Raw genomic sequence first — 22,465 nt, 5'->3', positions numbered from 1 at the left:
CCACATTTTTAGAAAGCTGCCTATGGTGCTGAACTCAATACCCACAATAATTCAGTATTTTGGACAGCTGGTTTAAAGTTATCCAAAATCTGGAGTTGATTCACGAGCCTCCTGAGAAGGGAGTCGCCAGCCATCACTGCATTACACTATTGGACCATTGCATTCAGAACTCCACTCTGCAAACTGATTTTATTTATTTCTTATCAAAAACATTGCATAAATTAGTATAAAACTGATAAAAATAGAAGGAGCACAAGCGGCTAAATAACTTTTAACCAAAAACAGGTAACAGTGACCGCATTGTCTGTTGCCTCAAACAATTCTTCCTCGGTACATGAGGCAGGACATTATGGACAAGCATGCAGATGCGAAGTTGTCTGTTCTGCTCCACAGTCACACAAGATGGAGGATTCTTTTAGCTAGTGTCATTTTGCCTTTTGATCTGCCCACTCCACTTCTGAGTCTGTTCAGGGACTTCCAAGCTGCCCATTCTTGGTTTGCCCCTGGAGGCAGACCCTCGTGGGGGGATATCCAATTGGGATTTCCTGGTTTAGCTGCCCAGAGGGAACCTCACTATTCACATCCACATTTTGCTTCAATGGCATGCTACTGTGTGCCATCTGGATCCATGAGTCAGAAAATGTGTCCCTGGTTAAAACAATACAGTTTTAGCCCACTGCTGAAAGCCTGCATAATAAATATAACATGTCATTACCCTCTCACTTCCTCAGTTAGCAGCACTGTGTAACTGGGTCCGTCACTGATCCCAGAGAGAGATTTTCAATAATTCATGGACATTCATTTAAGATGCCATTTAGAAAAGTGGGACACTGTACTCCCCCACCCCTTGGATCAAGCTTTGGTGCTTTCAGCTTTATCTATAGTCAACACAGCTTCATGACAGAATACAGTTTTGGAAGGGATCCAGCCAGGGAATCCCTGAGCCAATAAACTAGCAGTTCTCATGCAATTCTAATCTCCTCATCGCTAATTTATTTACTGAGTAACTGCTCTGCTCATTGTAACTGGTTAGTAAGGTTGTCCTGTTTTGCAGGGTAGTGATGGAAATCACATGGCCCTCCAGATGCTGTTGAATTATAAACTTTAGCCCTCTTAATCAATGATGAGGAAATCTGCATGCTCTATGATTTCTATGTTTCACTGTTATGTCTTGGTATTAGATGAAAAGCTGCTATAAGCTTGTGCTATATAGTTATAGTTCCACACAAAGAAACAAACTAGTCTGGCTGTTGCATAACCTACAGCATTTCACAGATGAAAACTGGGACACATTCAGCCAAGCAATTTCAGTATGGAATCTACATAGCAAAGGTTGTTAACAAGAGTGAACAAATAGGCTAGAAGAAGCTGTGGCAGTTTGCTTTTGCCTGAGTCTACTGGGAAGGGCAAAACTCCATTTGTTCCTAGAATCATAGAAACATAGAATAGTAGAGTTGGAAGAGACCTCATGGGCCATCTAGTCCAACCCCCTGCCAAGAAGCAGGAAATCGCATTCAAAGCACCCCTGACAGATGGCCATCCAGCCTCTGCTTAAAAGCCTCCAAAGAAGGAGCCTCCACCACAGTCTGGGGGAGAGAGTTCCACTGCCGAACAGCTCTCACAGTGAGGAAGTTCTTCCTGATGTTCAGGTGGAATCTCCTTTCCTGTAGTTTGAAGCCATTGTTCCGTGTCCTAGTCTGCAGGACAGCAGAAAACAAGCTTGCTCCCTCCTCCCTATGACTTCCCCTCACATATTTGTACATGGCTATCATGTCTCCTCTCAGCCTTCTCTTCTGCAGGCTAAACATGCCCAGTTCTTTAAGCCGCTCCTCATAGGGCTTGTTCTCCAGACCTTTGATCATTTTAGTCACCCTCCTCTGGACGCTTTCCAGCTTGTCAACATCTCCCTTCAACTGCAGTGCCCAGAATTGGACACAGTATTCCAGGTGTGGTCTGACCAAGGCAGAATAGAGGGGGAGCAGGACTTCCCTGAATCTAGATGCTGTACCCCTATTTGTGCAGGCCAGAATCCCATTGGCTTTTTTAGCTGCCGCATCACATTGTTGGCTCATGTTTAACTTGTTGTCCACAAGGACTCCAAGGTCTTTTTCGCACACACTGCTGTTAAGCCAGGCGTCCCCCATTCTGTATCTTTGATTTCCATTTTTTCTGCCGAAGTGAAGTATCTTGCATTTGTCCCTGTTGAACTTCATTTTGTTAGTTTCGGCCCATATCTCTAGTCTGTCAAGATCGTTTTGAATTCTGCTCCTGTCTTCTGGAGTGTTGGCTATCCCTCTCAGTTTGGTGTCGTCTGCAAACTTGATGATCGTGCCTTCTAACCCTTCGTCTAAGTCGTTAATAAAGATGTTGAACAGAACCGGGCTCAGGATGGAACCCTGCAGCACTCCACTCGTGACTTCTTTTCACGATGAAGACAACGCATTGGTGAGCACCCTTTGGGTTCGTTTGCTTAGCCAATTGCAGATCCACCTAACCGTAGTTTTGTCTAGCCCACATTTTACTAGTTTGTTTGCCAGAAGGTTGTGGGGGACTTTGTCCAAGGACTTATTGAAATCCAGGTATGCTACATCTACGGCATTCCCTGTATCAACCCAACTCGCAACTCTGTCAAAAAAAGAGATCAGATTAGTCTGGCATGACTCGTTTTTGGTAAATCTATGTTGAGTATTAGCAATGACTGCATTTGTTTCTAAATGTTTGCAGACCACTTCCTCTCCTCTTCCACTGTCCTTTGCAGTTTGAACACAGTTTGGAGCAGTTGAAACAAGCTGAAAACAAAGGTGGAAACTGGGAAGAGGAGACAGAAACTGTGACACTTTAAGAGCAGCAGAAAAGTTTGGACAACAGAGGATTAATTTGGATTGTCCTTTCCAAATTGGGTTAGAATCATAGAGTTGGAAGAGACCTGGTGGGCTATCCAGTCCAACCCCCTGCAAGAAGCAGGAAATCACATTCAAAGCATCCCCGATAGATGGCCATCCAGCCTTTGTTTAAATGCCTCCAAAGAAGGGGTCTCCACCACAGTCCGGGGAAGAGAGTTCCACTGCTGAACAGCTCTCACAGTTAGGAAGTTCTTCCTAATGTTCAGGTGGAATCTCCTTTCCTGTAGTTTGAAGCCAGTTGGAGGGTATACTGTTAAATTTTACATTGGCAAAGGCATATCATCTTCCACTTTCCATGGGGTGAGCAGTTTGGTCCTTCAGAAAGAATGGGTGGAGGACTCAGGAAGAATGGAGCTGTCACTGCTGTGCCGCCAAGGCAGAGTTTGTGGGCAGAATTGGCCCTATTAACAGTTCTGTGTCTAGGTCATGTTTATTGAAATATGCTTACTTTCATTACCTTCATTCTCAGTTTGGAAACATGCCAAGAGTTGGCAATAAAAGAAGCAGCTATGCAGCTGGCAGCTTAGATTAGTTCTCTTTCCTTTCTCCTCCTCATCTGACTAAGAGAGAGCGATGCCGCCATAAGCACCATCCTACGCTCCTATGGGATCATTAATGCTGGGCCCAGATTCCCTCTACTATAATTTCCTGAAAACCTCATTACTCTGCTGTGAGAATAAGGCTTATCTATACTCCACTCCACCCCCAAAAGTATATTAAAAGTATAAATTGAAATGAATGACAGTTAAAGTATAGTGCTATAACAGTGTGGCATGATACAGACTTCAATTGGCCTCCATGGGTGCTTCTTGAATGGCCCCACATACTAAAATGTATTCCATTGTTATATAAAGCTTTATTATCCATTTTACAGGTTTAGAGATTGGAAATAGAACTTTTTCCCCAGAATCCCCAACCAGCATAGCTAGTTGCAACAATTCTTCTTCTTCTTCTTCTTCTTCTTTTTTTGGTCTCAGATGGCAGCATGCAGGGCCATATCTTTAGACTCCAAACATCTGGTGGTAATATTTCCCCACCCCCGGTCCTGCTTTTGTCTTAAGGAAAATATTATTTTCCATGAAAAGCAGGATCTTGTGTTTTCCTGCTTATGCCAAGTTCTTTTCCAGAGGAGGAGCAGGGAGGAGTCAAGGCTAACTTTTATGGGAAAAGAACTTTGGATTCCTTCAAGTGGATTTGAAACAAAGGATGCTATTGACTGTTTCACTGGTCTCTGTCCCACAATGCATGGAAATAACTCTTGTCAACCAAGTCACAAAGTGCTTTTCAGCCAAAGATTCCAAGAAATGATTGGCCAGGTATAGAAGGGATCTCAGTTGGGATTTGGAGCATTCCTTCAGAATTAGTCACATATCCTTGCTCAGCCCATGATGCAAACACAACATACTTGACTTTTAACATTGGCTGGCTAAGGGGAGGGCCCAAAATGAAACACTTTCCTGGGGGCTATACAGCCCTTGAACTGTACTTTGTCTACTCCTGTCATAGAATAACGTTTCTTAAGCTTGGGTCTTGATCCTGAATGGGGTCAATTTAGTTCAATATTGGGGTCCCAAAATTTAGCAAAATGTTTTTTCTTGTTCCAAATAATTTTATCAAACATTTCCAAATAAGAATAAAATAAAAAATTCACACTGATGGAATGGGGGGGGGGTGTGAGGGGAAAAGAAAAAGAAAAAAAGGAACAAAATAATAGAGTTGTTATTGGTTAGTTATGTATCATTATATCATGTTTCTTTTTGTATTACACCAGACTTTTATAATTGTATATCACCAATCTGTTTTTATGTAATCCATCCCAATTTTATTAATTGATGCCAGGTTGGTTAAAGGTTTTCCCCTGACATTAAGTCTAGTCGTGTCCGACTCTGGGGGTTGGTGCTTATCTCCATTTCTAAGCCGAAGAGCCGGCGTTGCCCGTAGACACCTCCAAGGTCATGTGGCTGGCATGACTGCATGGATCGCTGTTACCTGAAGTGGTACCTACTGATCTACTCACATTGGCATGTTTTTGAACTGCTAGGTTGGCAGAAACTGGGCCTAACAGCAAGAGCTCACCCCGCTCCCCGGATTCAAACCACTGACCTTTTGGTCAGCAAGTTCAGCAGTTCAGCAGTTTAACCCACTGCACCACCTTATCCATTATTCAAAATTTGTATAATTAAAAGCCAAATTTGTTAGAACCTAATTTTATTTGTTAAATGTGGCCATTTCAAAAACTCCAATAATCTAACCAAAAGTGCTCAGAGTTATAGGTTCTTTATCGTCTATTTTTGTAGACTCTCCCAGGTAACTTCTGTAGACCAAGTCTCTCAAACTTTCCATGCCGGGAGATATTTTGAAAGGAATTTTGTTCCTTCTAACCCATTTAGTATTTGCCTTCTGTATCTGATTTATCTACTTCTTCACCACTGGTTCCCAACTTGTATTTTCTGCAATTTGGTTCCACATTTTTCTCAAATTTTGGACTTTTTCATAGGTACTTCTCCATCTGAGTAGGAGCCTTTGTAAATCAATTAATTGTTGTTCAGGCTTTATGTAGTCTTTTCTTGGAGATGCTCTGGTTGTTGTTTCAATGGTATGCTTCCTCACAGGCTGTTCTCCACGCCATTCAACTTTATTGTTTTTCTAGTTAATTCCTTATCCACATTTCCCTCTGTAATTCCATTTTGTTGTGCTCTCTGTGTTAAACTTTGCAATTTGTAATCCACAATATCATATTTGATATATTTTGTAGTTTGTCCAGTTTACTATTAGCTGTGTTGGTAGAGTTATTCAAAATTCTAAGCTGTTGGATAAATTCATGTCTCCAATCTTTTCTTCTGTTTCCTTGTTCTAGGTCTTTGTAAACAGTCATCCTTTAATTTATTTGTCCTTTTTCTTGCAGAAATTACCATAAATGTTAGGCTATATTCCTTTAAACCACTAGATATTGTCTATTTTTCATATTTCTGTTACTTGGCTGTTGAAAAACAGCGTTTTTATATTCCTTAGGGAAGGAAATGTCTGTTTAGACTAAGCAATTGCCAAGGTCAATTCACGAGATGCCTCAGACCTTCTCTTTAGACTGACAAATTATACATCACAATTAGGTAAGTTCTTCTTAACTTATTTAACAAAAACACTGTTATCATATTTCCATTCAAGTATTATTTTATCTAATCTTCTTGTGAAGGATCGTCTCCTTGCACACTCTTTTACTTTCCATTATTAACAGTTCAAATCAAGCCTATCTGCTTTATTAATTATTCTTATCTGTTTTTTAATGGTTTTGTTTCTGTTTCAAAGCCAGATACCTTTAAAAAATCATTAAATCATTCTTTTCCATGATACTTGTGGACAGTTGCGTTTCTTTTCATGTTCCTTGTTCTCTCTCCTGGAAACTACCTAGACATGTGCACAAATCTGTTAGCAACAACATGTAACACTTATAGTAGATTCTGCAGAAAGTTGTACTGTACTTCAGCTGTACTTCACAAAAGGATAAATTAGCCCTGAAAATGCTGGTTTATTAACAGTAAATGTTTGATTTTTAAAAAAAATGATTTTTATTAAGTTTTGGTGGTTAACATCGACATAGGGGGGGAGGCAAAAGAGTGGGAGGGGGGCGGGGAAGGAGGGTGGGTTGAAAGGACAAGGTTTCCATAGGAGGAGGATATGGGAAAATATGGGAAGGGGGGGCAGGTGTAGGAGTAGGGGTAGTAGAGACAAAAAGGGGGGGAAAGGGATGAAAGGGATCTGTTGGGGGGAAAGGAGGGATGGGAGGAGAGGGGGGGTATGGAGGGGGTATGGAGGGGGGGAGGTTGGAGGGAGACTTCCGATCTTCTAACTTCCAGTCCGTGTTCCACATCAGAGCGTTGTCTCTTGTAGGTAGTTGTCTAAGAGTGTCCAGTTTGTTTCCTTCATTGGTTGCCCCGTGGATTTTTTAAGCAGAAAAGTCAGTCTGTCCATGTTTCTGATGTCCAATAATTTTTCCATCCATTCTTCTTTGCTGAGGTTTTTTCCATCTTTCCAATTCCTGGCTATAACTATTCTAGCTGCAGTGGTAACGTAAATAAATAATTTCTGTTTGTTATTTTTCCCTACTTCTGGGTTATCAATTTTCTCTGTTTTAAAATTGTATAGGCCTAAAAGGAAGTATTCGGGTTTACATTCAAAATTAACTTTAAAGATTCTTTTACATTCTCTATGGATTGTTAGCCAAAAATTTTTAATTATCTTACAGCCCCACCACATGTGGAAATATGAGCCCACTTGTTTGCCACAATGCCAGCAATTCTTGTTACTATCTTTATACATAAGACCTAATTTTTTAGGTGTTAGATACCACCTGTGTGTAGTTTTTAGCCAGTTCTCCTTTAATTCAATAGAGTAACATAGTTTCGTGTTCTTATTCCAAATAGTTTCCCATTCGTCCAACATTATCGGCCTACCAATATTTCTAGACCAATTTAACATCGAATCTTTGATTATGTTCGTTTCCGTATTCCATTCTAGTATTTTCTTGTAAATTGCTGTTATAATTTTTTTTTCTCTTTTAAGTAAGATATCCCAGAAATTTGTGTTTGTGTTAAAGCCAACTTCCTTATCTATTTTATAACACTCTTTTAATTGATAGTATTGAAGCCATGTAATGTTCTTATAGTGTTTTTTAATTTCCTCTATGTCCTTTAAGGGGGGAGCGTCACTCGTCATGTTACCTATTTTAATAATTTCTCTGTACGTAGGCCATTTTTGCCAACCTAGTAGTCTGCGTTGGATTGCTTCTAGAGGAGCGAACCAGAGGGGAGTTTTTTCGTATAGATATCTCTTGTATTTTTTCCAGATTCCAATTAGGGCTGATCTTACGAAATGGTTTCCAAATTGTTTATCTACTTTTTCCCTTTCTTGCCATAGGTATCCATGCCAGCCCCAGCGCAGGTTAAATCCCTCTATTGTTAGTAATTTAATTTTTTCTAATTTTACCCAATCTATTGTCCATTCTAGCGCGCAGGCATCGTGATATAATTGTAAACTTGGTACATCAAAGCCCCCTCTTTCTTTGGGTGTGATCATAGTAGAAAATTTGATTCTTGGCTTTTTATTTTGCCAAATAAATTTGTTAATTTCCCGGTTCCATTCGGTAAATAATTTTTTTTTGATTTTTATACTTATTTAATATACCTATATACCTATATACCCAGAATCATGTAAATATTTCTTGGGCCAAAGGGACTGCGAGTGGAAAAAGTTTAAGAAGCCGTGCCTTAGGGCAATAGCTGTAACACAATTCTGATTGCTTCATTTCAGAAGAATGGAAAGACAACAGCATGAATCCAGGAGCAGGTAAGCCAGTGCCTCTGGAACTCTTTGCAAAACATTCTGGGATTATGAAAACTGTAATCCAATATCAATGCTGCCAGTTTGCCTATATTTTCCATCAGGGTAAATCTTCTTGACACTTGTGTAGACTGGAGCCTGACTTAGCACAATGGGTTAAACCACTAAGGTAAAGGTAAAGGTTTCCCCTGACGTTCAGTCATGTCTGACTCTGGGGGTTGGTGCTCATCTCCATTTCTAAGCCGAACAGCCGGCGTTGTCCGTAGACACCTCCAAGGTCATGTGGCCGGCATGACTGCATGGAGCGCCTTTACCTTTCCGCCGTAGCGGTGCCTATTGATCTACTCACATTGGCATGTTTTCGAACTGCTAGGTTGGCAGGAGCTGGAGCTAACAGCAGGTGCTCAAGCCGCTCCCGGGATTTGAACCTGGGACCTTTCTGTCTGCAAGTTCAGCAGCTCAGTGCTTTAACGCACTTTGCCACTGGGGCTCCTTAAACCACTAAAGCTGCAGAAAATCCTTCTGATCGAAAAGTTGGCAGTTCAGGCCTGGGTCAGGATGAGCACCCACCGCCAGCCCCAGCTCCCTGCCCACCTAGCAGATTAAAAACAGAAATGTGGGTAAATCAGTACCGCGGGGAGGTTATGGATAAGGACATGCCAGCGATTCGATTGGGAAGACATCTAAGGATGACAAAGCTCCTCGGCACAGAAGATAGAGTGACAGCACCCCCTTGTGTCTGGAGTCGAGCACAGTCTCCAGATGCTGGAAATGGAAAAGATAGGAAAAACCTTTACATTTTGTTTATGTATTGTCTGTCCTTGTTATTGTACAACGGCATTGAATGTTTGCTGCATATGTGTTCTGTAATCCACCCTGAGTCCCCTTGGGGAGAATAGGTGGAATTTAAAGTATATTATATTAAAAGTATTTAAAAGTATATTATTAAAAGGAACCCCGGTGGTGAAGTGTGTTAAAGCACTGAGCTGGAGACCGAAAGGTCCCAGGTTCAAACCCTGGGAGCAGCATGAGCATAGGAAAAACCTTTACATTTTGTTTATGTATTGTCTGTCCTTGTTATTGTACAACGGCATTGAATGTTTGCTGCATATGTGTTCTGTAATCCACCCTGAGTCCCCTTGGGGAGAATAGGTGGAATTTAAAGTATATTATATTAAAAGTATTTAAAAGTATATTATTAAAAGGAACCCCGGTGGTGAAGTGTGTTAAAGCACTGAGCTGGAGACCGAAAGGTCCCAGGTTCAAACCCTGGGAGCGGCATGAGCATAGGAAAAACCTTTACATTTTGTTTATGTATTGTCTGTCCTTGTTATTGTACAACGGCATTGAATGTTTGCTGCATATGTGTTCTGTAATCCACCCTGAGTCCCCTTGGGGAGAATAGGTGGAATTTAAAGTATATTATATTAAAAGTATTTAAAAGTATATTATTAAAAGGAACCCCGGTGGTGAAGTGTGTTAAAGCACTGAGCTGGAGACCGAAAGGTCCCAGGTTCAAACCCTGGGAGCAGCATGAGCATAGGAAAAACCTTTACATTTTGTTTATGTATTGTCTGTCCTTGTTATTGTACAACGGCATTGAATGTTTGCTGCATATGTGTTCTGTAATCCACCCTGAGTCCCCTTGGGGAGAATAGGTGGAATTTAAAGTATATTATATTAAAAGTATTTAAAAGTATATTATTAAAAGGAACCCCGGTGGTGAAGTGTGTTAAAGCACTGAGCTGGAGACCGAAAGGTCCCAGGTTCAAACCCTGGGAGCGGCATGAGCAGCCGCTGTTAGCTCCAGCTCCTGCCAACCTAGCAGTTCGAAAACATGGCAATGTGAGTAGATCAATAGGTACTGCTCTGGCGGGAAGGTAACGGCGCTCCATGCAGTCATGCCGACCACATGACCTTGGAGGTGTCTACGGACAACGCCGGCTGTTCGGCTTAGAAATGGAGATGAGCACCAACCCCCAGAGTCAGACATGACTGGATTTAACGTCAGGGGAAACCTTTACCCTTTACCTAAAGTATAGTATTATTATTAGACTGGGGTATGTGTGGTCAATCAGATGCTGTTGGACTGCAATTACCACCAGCCCTAGTTACCTCAATGGTGAGAAATGTTGGGTTTCCATGTCAACAACCTCTGAGGTGGATCTATTCCCTATCTTTGGGTCTCTGGTTTTCTCAGCTCTGCTGAAGATACTGGAGATGGTGCCTGGGTGTTTCTGCATGCAAAGCAGGTGCTCGAAGCTCTGTAGACAAAGCTGGTGTTATGGAGTTATGATTCTTCCCAAGAGAAAGTGCTTAGTTTTCAAACTACTAAAAAGAGCTTGTAGTTTTTTTTAAGGATGAGAGAAACAGTGCCAGACAAAGAAACCAACATACGGAAGCCTTTTCCTCATTGCCATCACTCAACAGCTCATTAAGCTTTCCCTCACTGGGGTGGCTGAGCTCCGGATGTGGGCCACTGTTTGAGGTTTTGACGAGAAAAGTAAAAAAAACCAACTGAGATGAATATAAAAGTTTCCTCTTGAAAACAGATCAGCTTCCTCCATTCTCTACTGACGCAGATATGGCGAGGCTAGGAAGGGGGGGGGGGGGAGGGATGGGCCAGGGCACTGCTGACTAGTGACCTGCTGAGTTGCCAGAATGGATCGGTCCTCTTTATGGAGCAATGCCAGCTCTGCCGGTGGGTTTTCCTAGGACCCTGCATGCTCTTCTAAGAATTAGGTAAGCAACAATACTAGACAAGTCCAGATCTGATGTATATCCTAGGCACCTTTTTTGACATTTGTATGCATGTGTGTGTGTGGGGGGGGGGATCACAAGTGGAGGAAGGCAACAGCTCTGGGGCAGAACAGGGTGAAACTATAGCAGGGTGGGGTCTTTGTATGATATGTGTGTGAGTTTTTAAAAATTGAACCCCAAGAGCCACCAGGCAAAGCCCTACGCAAAACAGAGGCATATATTATGCGGAAAATAAGGAACAAGGGTGCTTCAGAGCACATGATCAACCACAGGAATTTGTGGTTGATATTAGAATCAAGGTTGCAAGAGCTTTCACACACATGCTCACTCCTGGTCCCACACTCCCATCCCTGTGTGTTTCAGCAAATTTTGTCTTCTTTCCCAAGGATATGCAATGTGGCTTTTAAAAATTACTATTACTATTATCAGACAGTGGGAGCCACTTCAATTGTTTTACTGCAAATCACTCAGGGATCTATCAGTAGCATCCTGATTGATTTTCTGTCCACCACCAAACTTAGGGGTCACTTGGCATTATGAACTCAAGATTACCATGCCTTCAAATTTTAAAAGAGCTTTTCATGAACTCTATTTGAATTTTCAGGTGAGTTACAGCCACAAGTTTCAGGGTGCATAGAATTTAGTTTGACACCACTTTCACTCCCATTTGCTGTAAAGTTGCACTGGAGAACCTAAAAATGACTAAAGAGCATATTTTAATCAAATCTGCAAAAATCAAACCTGCAAATGTTGTGGGCTGACTACTGTAATTCCATTCCATTGATTTCAACTATTTCCATCAACACAGCAACAGTCTCTTTTCTCTGCTCTTATTATTATTATTATTATTATTATTATTATTATTATTATTATTATTATTATTATTGCAATATACAATTTGGGCAAGGGCTGCCTGAGAGTATCTTAGCACTCATTTAATTTCACAATGGCTGGCATCCTGTTGATGTTTTACATACTAACAGCTGACCTTCTGTATCCATGGAGTCTGCATTCACAGATTCGATCAAGCATGGTTTGAATTTTTTAAATTCAAAAGGCATACTTTTATTTTGCCATTTTATATAAGGGACACTATTTCATTATAAGATTGTATTTAATGGTGCTTGAGCATCTACAGATTTTTCACAGGAGGTCCTGGTACCAAACCTCAGCAAATACCAAGGGCCCACCATAATTATATATTGTGGAAGGGAAGTAGGTGAATGTAGATTTACATTATGCAAGCATGATGTACAATTTTAGCAATCATTTCATTTCATTTATATCCTCAGATTTATTTATAGTGTCTTTCATCCAGACACTTACTCAAGATTTCATCACATTTGAGGTCCTTGATGCGAGGGGAGGGGGGATAGAGCAGTGGGGCAAATTGTGGGACAGTGGGCAAATCTGTTGCCTGCTGCCTCACACAGCCTGCAACACCCACTTGCCCATCATACGCCACAAATCTGGTGTGATCCTGCGTTCTTCCCTTTGTTCCCCCTCCTACTATGTTTCCTCTATGCAGTCAGCATGGAGCCCCACCAGAAGTAAATGTACATCATGGGATGAGATCCAGTGGGCTCCGTGCCAGCTGCATCAAGTGTTGTAGGACAGGGAATTAAGGTACTGTGATGCGTTCTTCAGTCAGTGAGGTTCCTATGCCTTTCGGTCAGCTTTCTCTGTTCTGGTGGCCTCTGGAATACAATTTCCATCTTCCCAGCCAACATAGCCATTTTCACAAGGGTAAAAAGAGTTGTAGTTCAACACATCTGGAGGATGAAAGGTTGGCAAAAGATGCTTTGGATCAGGCCACTCAGACACCTAAACAGAAAATAAGATTTTCTCTTTTGCTCCTTGTTTTCGTATCCCTTCAAGTAATTTCTGGCTTGTGGTGATCCTAAGACTGCCCTATCATTCAACTTCCTTGGCAGGATTTGTTCAGAAGGAGTTTGTCATTTTGTTTCTGAAGTTGAGAGAGTGTGACTTTCCCATAGTATCTCAATAGGTTTTTATCCCTAAGTGGGATTTTAAGCCTGGTTTCCTGGTGCTTAGCACTCAGACTCCGCTTGTCTCCGTTGCTCCTTACCCTTGTGCTTTACATAACAGCATCCCTGTCCACACATAGACATACACTGCATTACATTTTTATTTATTTATTTATTTCCATCATTTCTATGCTGCCCTTCTCACCCGAGGGGACTCAGGGAGGCTCACAATCTGGCAAAATTCAATGTCGGTATACAGTACAAAAAATAAAACATAAGCAATTAAAACAATCAATTTAGTATAATCCAATAAATTACATACAATTTGTGACCATGCCAGGAAAGATTTCATGTATTAAACTTAGCTATAAGAACATAGGAGCAAGCCATTGAAGAATTAATGGGGGCATTACTGTAGACAAGAGTAGAGTTGGGGCAATCCTGTTTTTTTTCAAGATGTCAATTACAACTCCCATCAGCTATCACCAGCAAAGGCAGCAGTGAGGACAGCTGGGCACTATAGTCCAGCTACAGCTGGAGAACCACATGATCTCTACACCTACAGCAGAGAAATCTGACTATATTGTCACAGGGATTCTGGGAATTATATTGCAAAAAAAAAAAGTTTCTCCAGCTTTGATTTTATAAAGGTTTGAATGATCAGACTGCTAAGCTCTTCTGTTATAAAGGGTCAAACCTGATTACTTCCCAGCCTTTTCAAACAGCATGCCAAGACGGTTCAATGTGGCAAAGACCACACATCATCTATCTCCATCTCCTCTACATTAGTATGAATTAATTTTGCTTTTTAAAGTCAGGCACAGTGCCAGACAAATTTTGTAACAAATAGTGTATGCCCTTAGCTTGAAGGAGAGCATGTATTCTCAGCCATCCGTTTGGACTATTTGTATGCTTTATCATCTCCCTGCTGATGTTGACTCAAACCACAAAAAGGAAACAAGGCTCTCAAAGCCTTAAGTGGTACTTGTGATAACAGTGCTTGGCACTCTCCTTGACAGATCTCATTAGTTTACATAGAGCATCAGAATCTGACACCTAAATTAGAAACATATCAAGGCTGAAATGCTAGGAAAAGCTCTTTCATCTGAGCAGCCCATGCGGAGTGAGCCTGGATACTAAACAGCCCTCCCAAGGATATGTTTATGCTTTAAATAGGTGAACTAATGGCAATGCTGGCTCAGGTTGATAGGTACTGCAGTCCAGCACATCTGGAGCCTCTCATGTTGGGCAACAGTGGCTCAAGAAGAGACAATGGATGGTTTGAAAATGTGATTACATTAGAGGCATCATCAGCCATTAAAAACAACAAGCACAATTCAGCTTTGGTCTTCTTTGTAGGGAGAGGCATCATTTCAATGGCATCCATTGGGAAGCCCATCAACAGGAGATTTCTAGAAGATTATCATCCTGTAGCAATGAGGGTGCCAATTGTCATAGCTGGTGCAGTGATAGGCAGTACTCTAAACACTCCAATGATGAACGAATGACCGGAGAAGCAGAAAATTAGGTATACAGTCAGCTCTTCACATTTGTTGGGAAAACGGAATAAAAATACATTTTTCCACCTTGAGACAACACCTTTCTAGGAATCTGAGTCCTTCAGTGCAACTCTATGATCAATTTATAGAATCATAGAATCATAGAGTTGGAAGAGACCTCATGGGCCATCCAGTTCAACCCCCTGCAGGAAGCAGGAAAATCTAATTCAAAGCACCCCGACAGATGGCCATCCAGCTTCATCTTAAAAGCCTCCACCACACTCCGGGGGAGAGAGTTCCACTGCCAAACAGCTCTCGCAGTGTTCTTCCTAATGTTCAGGTGGAATCTCCTTTCCTGAAGTTTGAAGCCATTGTTCCTCATCATCCTAGTCTGCAGAAAACAAGCTTGCTTTCTCGTCCCTATGACTTCCCCTCACATATTCGTACATGGCTATCATGTCTCTTCTCAGCCTTCTCTTCTGCAGGCTAAACATGCCCAGCTCCTTAAGCCACTCCTCATAGAGTTTGTTCTCCAAACCCTTAATCATTTTAGTCACCCTCCTCTGGACACTTTCCAGCTTGTCAACATCTCCCGTCAACTGTGATGCCCAGAATTGGACACAGTATTCCAACTGGGAAACCTTGGCAAATTTAATGATTCGTGTATTTGATGAAAGTTGCCTTTCTAGGAATCTCTAATGACCTTATCACATTACTTAGTGAAACATCCTGTTTTACCTGGCTTCACCACTGAACTGAGGGGCAGTGGGGTGAATCCATCATCCCACCTACCACTCCATCACATTGGCTCAGCGGTGCAGAAGTGTGCTGACTCCTGTGTTGTGAGGGAAATGTCATATGATGCTTCCACTCCAGTTGGAGGAGGGGCCTCCACTGGATGTTCCATGATGTTGTGTGATGAGCAGCATACCCATTCAATCCTCCAACTGGAATGGAAGAATTGTACAACATTTCCACAGGTCTTCCCATGCAGCAGAAATTAACCACAGAGTCACATTGGAGGATGTAGAGATTCCCAGAAAGAACATTTTCATTTAATTTGTGAATAATGAAATCTGCAAAAGTCAAATCTGTAAATGTGGTGAGCTGGCTTTGCAGTGGTGTGTGCATTCTTAACTTCCAAGAGATGAAGAGTGTTATCAAATATTAGCTTCCCTTTGACATTTCATAACAATTGCTTTGTTTACAAACACAAAAGCAGAAGAGAATTGGAAGCAGACAGCAGACTCTCCTATGAGGCAATACATCACTCTCTGCAGCAGAACTGCAGTGAGAGGTTTGTTTCTTATATTACAGTAGAGACTCACTTATCCAACATAAATGGGCCGGCAGAATGTTGGATAAGCGAATATGTTGGATAATAAGGAGGGATTAAGGAAAAGCCTATTACACATCAAATTAGGTAATGATTTTACAAATTAAGCACCAAAACATCATGTTACACAACAAATTTGACAGAAAAAGTAGTTCAATACACAGTAATGCTATGTAGTAATTACTGTATTTATGAATTTAGCACCAAAATATCACAATGTATTGAAAAAATTGACTACAAAAATGTGTTGGATAATCCAGAACGTTGGATTAGCGAGTGTTGGATAAGTGAGACTCTACTGTATCTGTATGTATCACTTCATATTGAAACATAGTAAGCATGTCCTGATGTGCCAGCAGGGTAGAACTTGGGGGCAGATATCCATCAACTCCCTTAAGAGAATGAAGACAGACACCTGCCTTCAAGTTCTACCCTACTGACACTACTGTCTCGCTCTTAACTTCAGTAAATAGTCTCCCAGCCTTTTCTGAGCTCCAAAGTGCTTTTGCACATCCTTGCCTTTAACTCAAGCTTGAAAAATAGCTTTTCAAAATTGTTCTTCCTTAAGCCCTCACAAGTGTTGTCTCCACTCTCTTTAAATTGCTGCATTATTTTAAAAATGTACTATGAATGTGGCATATGGTCCAATTTTATACAAGTCTACTCAGTCAAACCACATTTTAAAAGGTTCTCTTGAAAAATAGCAGAATAAACTGAAAGCTATTTTTTATTTAAAACTAGCTTGGGTACCAGTCATTGCCCAGATTATTTGAAAAAGTCAATTTTTAATGGTACAAAATGCATAAGGTTGTGGGTGAACTACAACTGACATCATGTCAGGTTAACCCCCTGAAACTTCATCAGTACTTAAAGTTTATTATTTTGGGAAAGTTTGCTCTGGATGCATCATTGGTGGGGTATAGTGTGCTCTCTGGCTGTAGGGTGAACTACAACTCCCACTATGGTGAGTCAGTCTCCTCAAACCCCTCCAATAGGTAGAGTTAGTCATGGGGGTTCTGTGTGCCAACTTTGGTCCAGGTTCATAATCGGTGGGGGTCACAGTTTCCCTGGTTGGGAGTGAACCACAACTCCCAGAAAGGAAGGTCAGTTCTCCCCAAACTCCTACAGTAATCAAATTTCAGCATATCAGGTATGTGTGCCAAGTTTGGTCGAGGTCCATCGTTGGTGGGATTCACAGTTTCTCTGGTTGTAGGTGAACTACAGCTCCCAGAAACCAAGGTCTATCCCTCCCAAATTCCTCCAGTATTCAATTTTGGGAATATCAGACATGTGTGCATTGTCATTTGAGTTTACGGTGCTCTTTGGATGTAAGTGAACATAAACTTCTCCAAATCAAGATGAGTTCCCCCCAAAGCCCTCCAGAATTTTTTGTTGGTCATGGGGACTCTGTGTTCCAAGTTAGGTCCTGGTCCATCTTTGGTAGGGTTTAGAGTGCTCTTTGATTGCAGGTGAACTTTAAATCTCAGTAACTACAACTCTTTTTTTTCAGTTTTTTATTTAAATTATTGAAAATTTTTGAATTTTACATATTCAGTACTTAAAACTTATACATTCTTTAACAAATTTGCAATACAGAGTTATGTATATCATAGCTCCTATGGTATTTTCACTTTCTAACTATATTACATACTCATATTATTTACCTTTTGTTACCCTTCACCTAGTGCTATCCCTTCACCCCAGACCAGCCAATTACAATATTTATTTCCAAAATTCCATTGTTTATTTTACAGGTTTTTCCCCTTTTCCTTCTACGTATACAAACTCTATACATTTTCCCCATATCTTCCCAAAATCATCCTTTTTAAATAACCCTCTTTTAATTTTAATATTACATGTCAATTTATCATTTATCGCAATATCCCAAATCTCCTTATACCATTCTTCCAATTGGCACTCCTCCCTTCCTTTCCATTTTTTGGCTATTAACATTCTTGCTGCTGTTACCAAGTTGGTGATTAGTTCCTTTAACTCTTTTGATATTTGAATATTATCCATAAATGACAACAGTGCTATTTCAGGCGTTCCTATTATTTCTGTTTTGGTTATTCCCTTTATTTCTTTAAAAACGTTCTCCCAACATTTTTGAACATATTTACAGGACCACCACATATGTATACATGTACCAATTTCCTGACAGCCCCTCCAGTAACTACAACTCTTAAATGTCAAGGGCAATTCCCCCCAAAACCCACTGGTTTTCAAATTTGGGCATATCAGGTATATGTATCAAGTCTGGTCCAGATCCACTGTTCTTTCTGTTCACAGTGCTCCCTGGATATAGGTGAACTACAATTCCTATAAATCAAGGTCAGTTTTCCCCAAACCTGGACATGGGGATTCTGTGTGCCACATGTCAGTGGGGGTCACAGTGCTGTGTCTTGATGTAGGGTGAACTACAACTTCCATCATGTTGAGTCAGTCCCCCAGACCTCTGTAGTATGTTCAGTTGAGAGTAGGAAAGGGTTAAGGGAGAGTCAGTGAGCGGGGCCATGCAGATTTTACACCAATGGAGAGAGGAAGGAACACTGGGATGTGGTGCTTGCTACAACCTGCAATGTCAGTGGAGGAAGTTCTTTTAGTGGCTCCACAGTACTCTGGGTTAAAGCTGTTTATAGAGCAGGAGGCTATCTACGAAAGTGGACACCTCCGCAACATACACATATACACATTTTCACTTTTATTATGTGTATAGATATTGCCTTAAGTGTTTTCACTTTGGAACAAGAAAAATGTCCCCTCAGAACAAATCTTACCAAGAAAAACCCAGAAAAATCTCACCATAAATGAGAGTTGAAGACATGTAACAACAAAGCATTTAGAAACACTCCATTCAAAAATACCCTGGAGGTCCTCAACCATCTCGACTCATATATGCTCCCATTCGCTGTCAATTAACAAGCAGCCTCCATAACAAGGGACCAACAACCATGACAATAGCTCTTTTTAATATCAAATACATTCTGCCTCTAATTTGAATTTGGGACTAAAAAACCACAATAATTTTTATTTATTTATTTATTTATTTATTTATTATTCAAACTTATGTGCCGCTACTCCCCTAGGGCTCGGGGCGGCTTACAAGAACAGGCTAAAATCTAACAATTTAAAAGCATCTTAAAAACATCTTTAAAAACATCTTTAAAACATCCTAAAAGCATCTTTTAAAAACATCAATAACAGAAATCTAAAGCCTGCCAACAACACAACCAAGAGCACATGATGATGTGAATAGAAGCCTTTTAAAGTGTTCTGTAACCTGTCTAAATGAAGGAAGGTGTTCAGCTTCAAATGAAACACCCCAAAAGAACTCTGTTCCCTAGTTTTTTTTTTTGTTTCACTTTAGGTTCTCAACAGAGATGGACAAGGTCACCTCGTGGCTTGGCCAGTCTTCTTGGGAAAGGCGCAATGCATGGGCCAAGCACAATTCCAAATGGCCAGCTGTCAAAGAGGAGATACCTGATGTTCCAGAGGATGTACTTGATCTGAAGAGCCCAAGTTTGGAGAATGATTTCCTCCAAGGTGGGTTAATTGCATGCTAACATAGATTTATACTCATTTGCTGTCCTTCTTAATAATACCTCCGCCCTTAGAACTCAGAAAGCAAACCATTACAGTGAAAAGATCTTCCAAAGTAGTTACATTATAGCTGCAGTTTTTCCAAATACCTTTCTACATTCTCACTATTAAAAAGCTCCTCAAATGGCTATGGGGAGGGGGAATCCAATTAGATGTTGAGAAGAATTTGCATTAAAAGTCCTTTACCTCTCCTAGGGATGCATGACTCTACAAAGAGACATGTAAATGATATCTTTGTTTGCCTTCTGACAACCAATCACAATATAGAGCACGCTGAACTTTAAATACAACATTGAGGAAAATCACCTCCTGCCACGAACAGAAATATTTCACCATTTGAGGAAGCATCTTTTCCAAACAAATGCTAAGCTTATAATCTTATCTTGAAACTTATTTATGAAAGACAGAATGCTAAATGTTGTTTTTCAGTGGTATAAAAATAGCCAGGTAGTGAAAACCATGCATCCTACTCCTTTAAAAGTAACTAAAATCCCTGCAAAAAGAGTGACCTTATTCTGTATGTATGTATGTATGTATGTATGTATGTATGTATGTATTATTTCTCACATTTATATCCCGCCCTTCTCACCCGAAGGGACTCAGGGCGGCTTACAACAGTGGCAACAATTAGATGCCCATAGCACATAAAACAGTTAAAACTATTAAAATACATTATGAATTAAAAATATACATTTCAAACATAAAATCAGATCCGTTCTTCCTCTCATGCTTTGTCCATAGTTCAGTCCATGTCATCATTTACTGTATTTACCCCACCCTTTTCACCCTGAAGGGGACTCAGAGCGGCTTCACAAAACATATATACAGCAAACATTCAATGTCACAATTTAACAAGGACAGGCATCACAAAAGAGGTAAAGGCAGTTTTTTTTCCATCTTGTTTCCGTCATCTTTGGAGGTTGTGCTCGACTTTGGCCACAGAGGAGGAGGCTTGCTGCCACTCCATCTTCCATGCCGTCCATTGAGCTTCCAGCTTCCTTGATCAATGTCCTTAAAGGCACGTTTATAACCTCCCCACTTAAAAGCAGTACCTATTTCATCTACTTGCATTTCTGTTTTCGATGCTGCTAGGTGGGCAGTTGAGCTGGAGTTAATGGTGGGTGCTCATCCCCAACCCAGGCACGAACTGTTAACCCTTTGATCAGCAGGTTCTTTCTGCAGCACAGTTTTTAAGCCGGCTATACTAAGCTTGGCCCCTTTCTGATGTTATAGTTGTGATGTATGTTAGTTGTGCCTTCATTACTATAAAATATGAATTACAAATTAGCTGTTATTTGTAATGAGTAACTTCCAAAGTTTTCCTATTTTTGAAGGAAAGGAATACAGGGTGTGCAATCTTCACGGTATGAGACAATTGACCTTGCAGGCACTAAGGTTTTTGTGATCAAGTATTTTTTTTAAAAAAAAAGATATAATGTTTTTACCTCAGGGGGTGTAATAGAGATAAAGGAGAAGTTTCTAATATTACTAAAAAATTTAGTACAGATGTTGATCATGTATAGTGCCCATCAACTCTGGCATAATCTGTTCTGGACTTTATTTTTATTCCTTGTCTAGGACTGAAGTGGGTGGGGGTATGCAATCTTTCAGATGTTGTTGAATTGCAACTCCAGTCATCCTTCAGTATGGGTTATGCTGGCTAGAGTTGACAACATTGGTATTTCATCATCATCCAGTAGGTTATAACTTCCAGAAACTACCAGCCAATTGTAGCCGCAAAATGTAATATTTTCAAGCGTTGCCCTTCCCCTGAGCAAGGGGCTTACCTCATCTATTCAGACAGCTGCAACTTTTCTTTTTGAGTCATTTTGTTATTTCCGTCACCCAGACGGCATTCTTTTTTTATACTTTCCTTCTCTCACACTTTTGCTTTTTTCTGTTACAGTTGTGGAAAATGAAATGGGAGGAAGATACTGCTGTGTATGAAATCACAATACATGACTAAAGCTAGCAGCAAAACAGGATTTTATTGTGTAGTAGTGGAAAACTCACATGGGTTTTCAACCAAGCATTTCCTGTTTGTGAAGTTTAGGATGTATTCAAACTGCATGACTATAGTAGCAGTTTGATACTACTTTAATTGTCTGGATTTCCACCTTTTTTTTCATGCCAGGAGCAACTTGAGTCGCTTCTGGAGTGAGAGGATTGGCCGTCTGCAAGGACGTTGCCCAGGGGATGCCCGGATGTTTTTTGATGTTTTTTACCATTGTTGTGGGAGGCTTCTCTCATGTCCCCACATGGAGCTGGAGCTGATAGAGGGAGCTCATCCACATTCTCCCCGGATGGGATTCGAACCTGGCAGCTTTCAGGTCAGCAACCCAACCTTCAAGTCATGAGGCTTTAGTCCACTATGCCATCATTTCCACCTATGAAATCCTGAGATTTGTACTTTGGTGAAAGATTGAGAATTATTTACTGCACTCCCCCAAACAATAGTAATACTGCTTTCTGGCAAAAGTCCCTCACCAAATTACAAATCTTATGATTCCATTACATAGCCTGGACAGTGGTATTGAAATGCTATAGTTACGTAGTATGGATAGATTCTGAATCTTATTATCTAAAATGACATGATGGTGGCACAGCCAATCTATCATAACAGGAGTTGCAATAACACAAAAGCAAGCGATAGATATGGACTTGTATGACATAAGTAGAAAACTGATAGCTCAAAAGAGCCTTGTTCCACAATTTCCTTTCCAACTGTTTCCCCAAGTAACTTTCTTTCTTGCAGCTATTGATTACTGATTTCCAATTCAGAGCTGACCCTACCTGAACTACCTGCTAGATGTGTGGGACCAGCAACAATAGCAATCCCATTCTGCCATTCTCTTTCTGCAACTCTGACCATTCATTTCTATGGGATGACACATTTGTATGTCTGTGTTGGTGGTCCATTTTTTTACCCCTTAAGCTGGCATGCTGCTCACAGGTGTGATAGCAGCAAGCACTGTGTAGAACAGGGAGGGTTTTATTTTGTTCTTCCCCTAGGTCAGCCCAGGGCAAAAACTGGGAGACAAG

The 22,465-nt window shown here is 40.8% G+C and overlaps 1 protein-coding gene across 1 annotated transcript in view; it reads left to right on the top strand.

Annotated features, from left to right (window-relative positions):
* Positions 1 to 10,728: 10,728 nt before the first annotated feature.
* The window catches only part of tespa1 (thymocyte expressed, positive selection associated 1), a 30,215-nt gene continuing 18,478 nt past the window's right edge, over positions 10,729 to 22,465 (top strand). The window contains exons 1-2 of the mRNA XM_062971064.1: positions 10,729 to 10,982; positions 19,191 to 19,366. Coding sequence (XP_062827134.1) covers positions 10,927 to 10,982; positions 19,191 to 19,366 — 232 coding nt within the window. The 5' untranslated portion in view covers positions 10,729 to 10,926. The remainder of the gene's footprint in view (positions 10,983 to 19,190; positions 19,367 to 22,465) is intronic.

This window comes from Anolis carolinensis, chromosome 2 (genome assembly GCF_035594765.1).
Source record: "Anolis carolinensis isolate JA03-04 chromosome 2, rAnoCar3.1.pri, whole genome shotgun sequence".
NCBI lineage: Eukaryota > Metazoa > Chordata > Lepidosauria > Squamata > Dactyloidae > Anolis > Anolis carolinensis.
The sequence above is the reverse complement of the archived record's forward strand: the minus strand, read 5'-3'. Positions and strand labels throughout refer to the sequence as shown.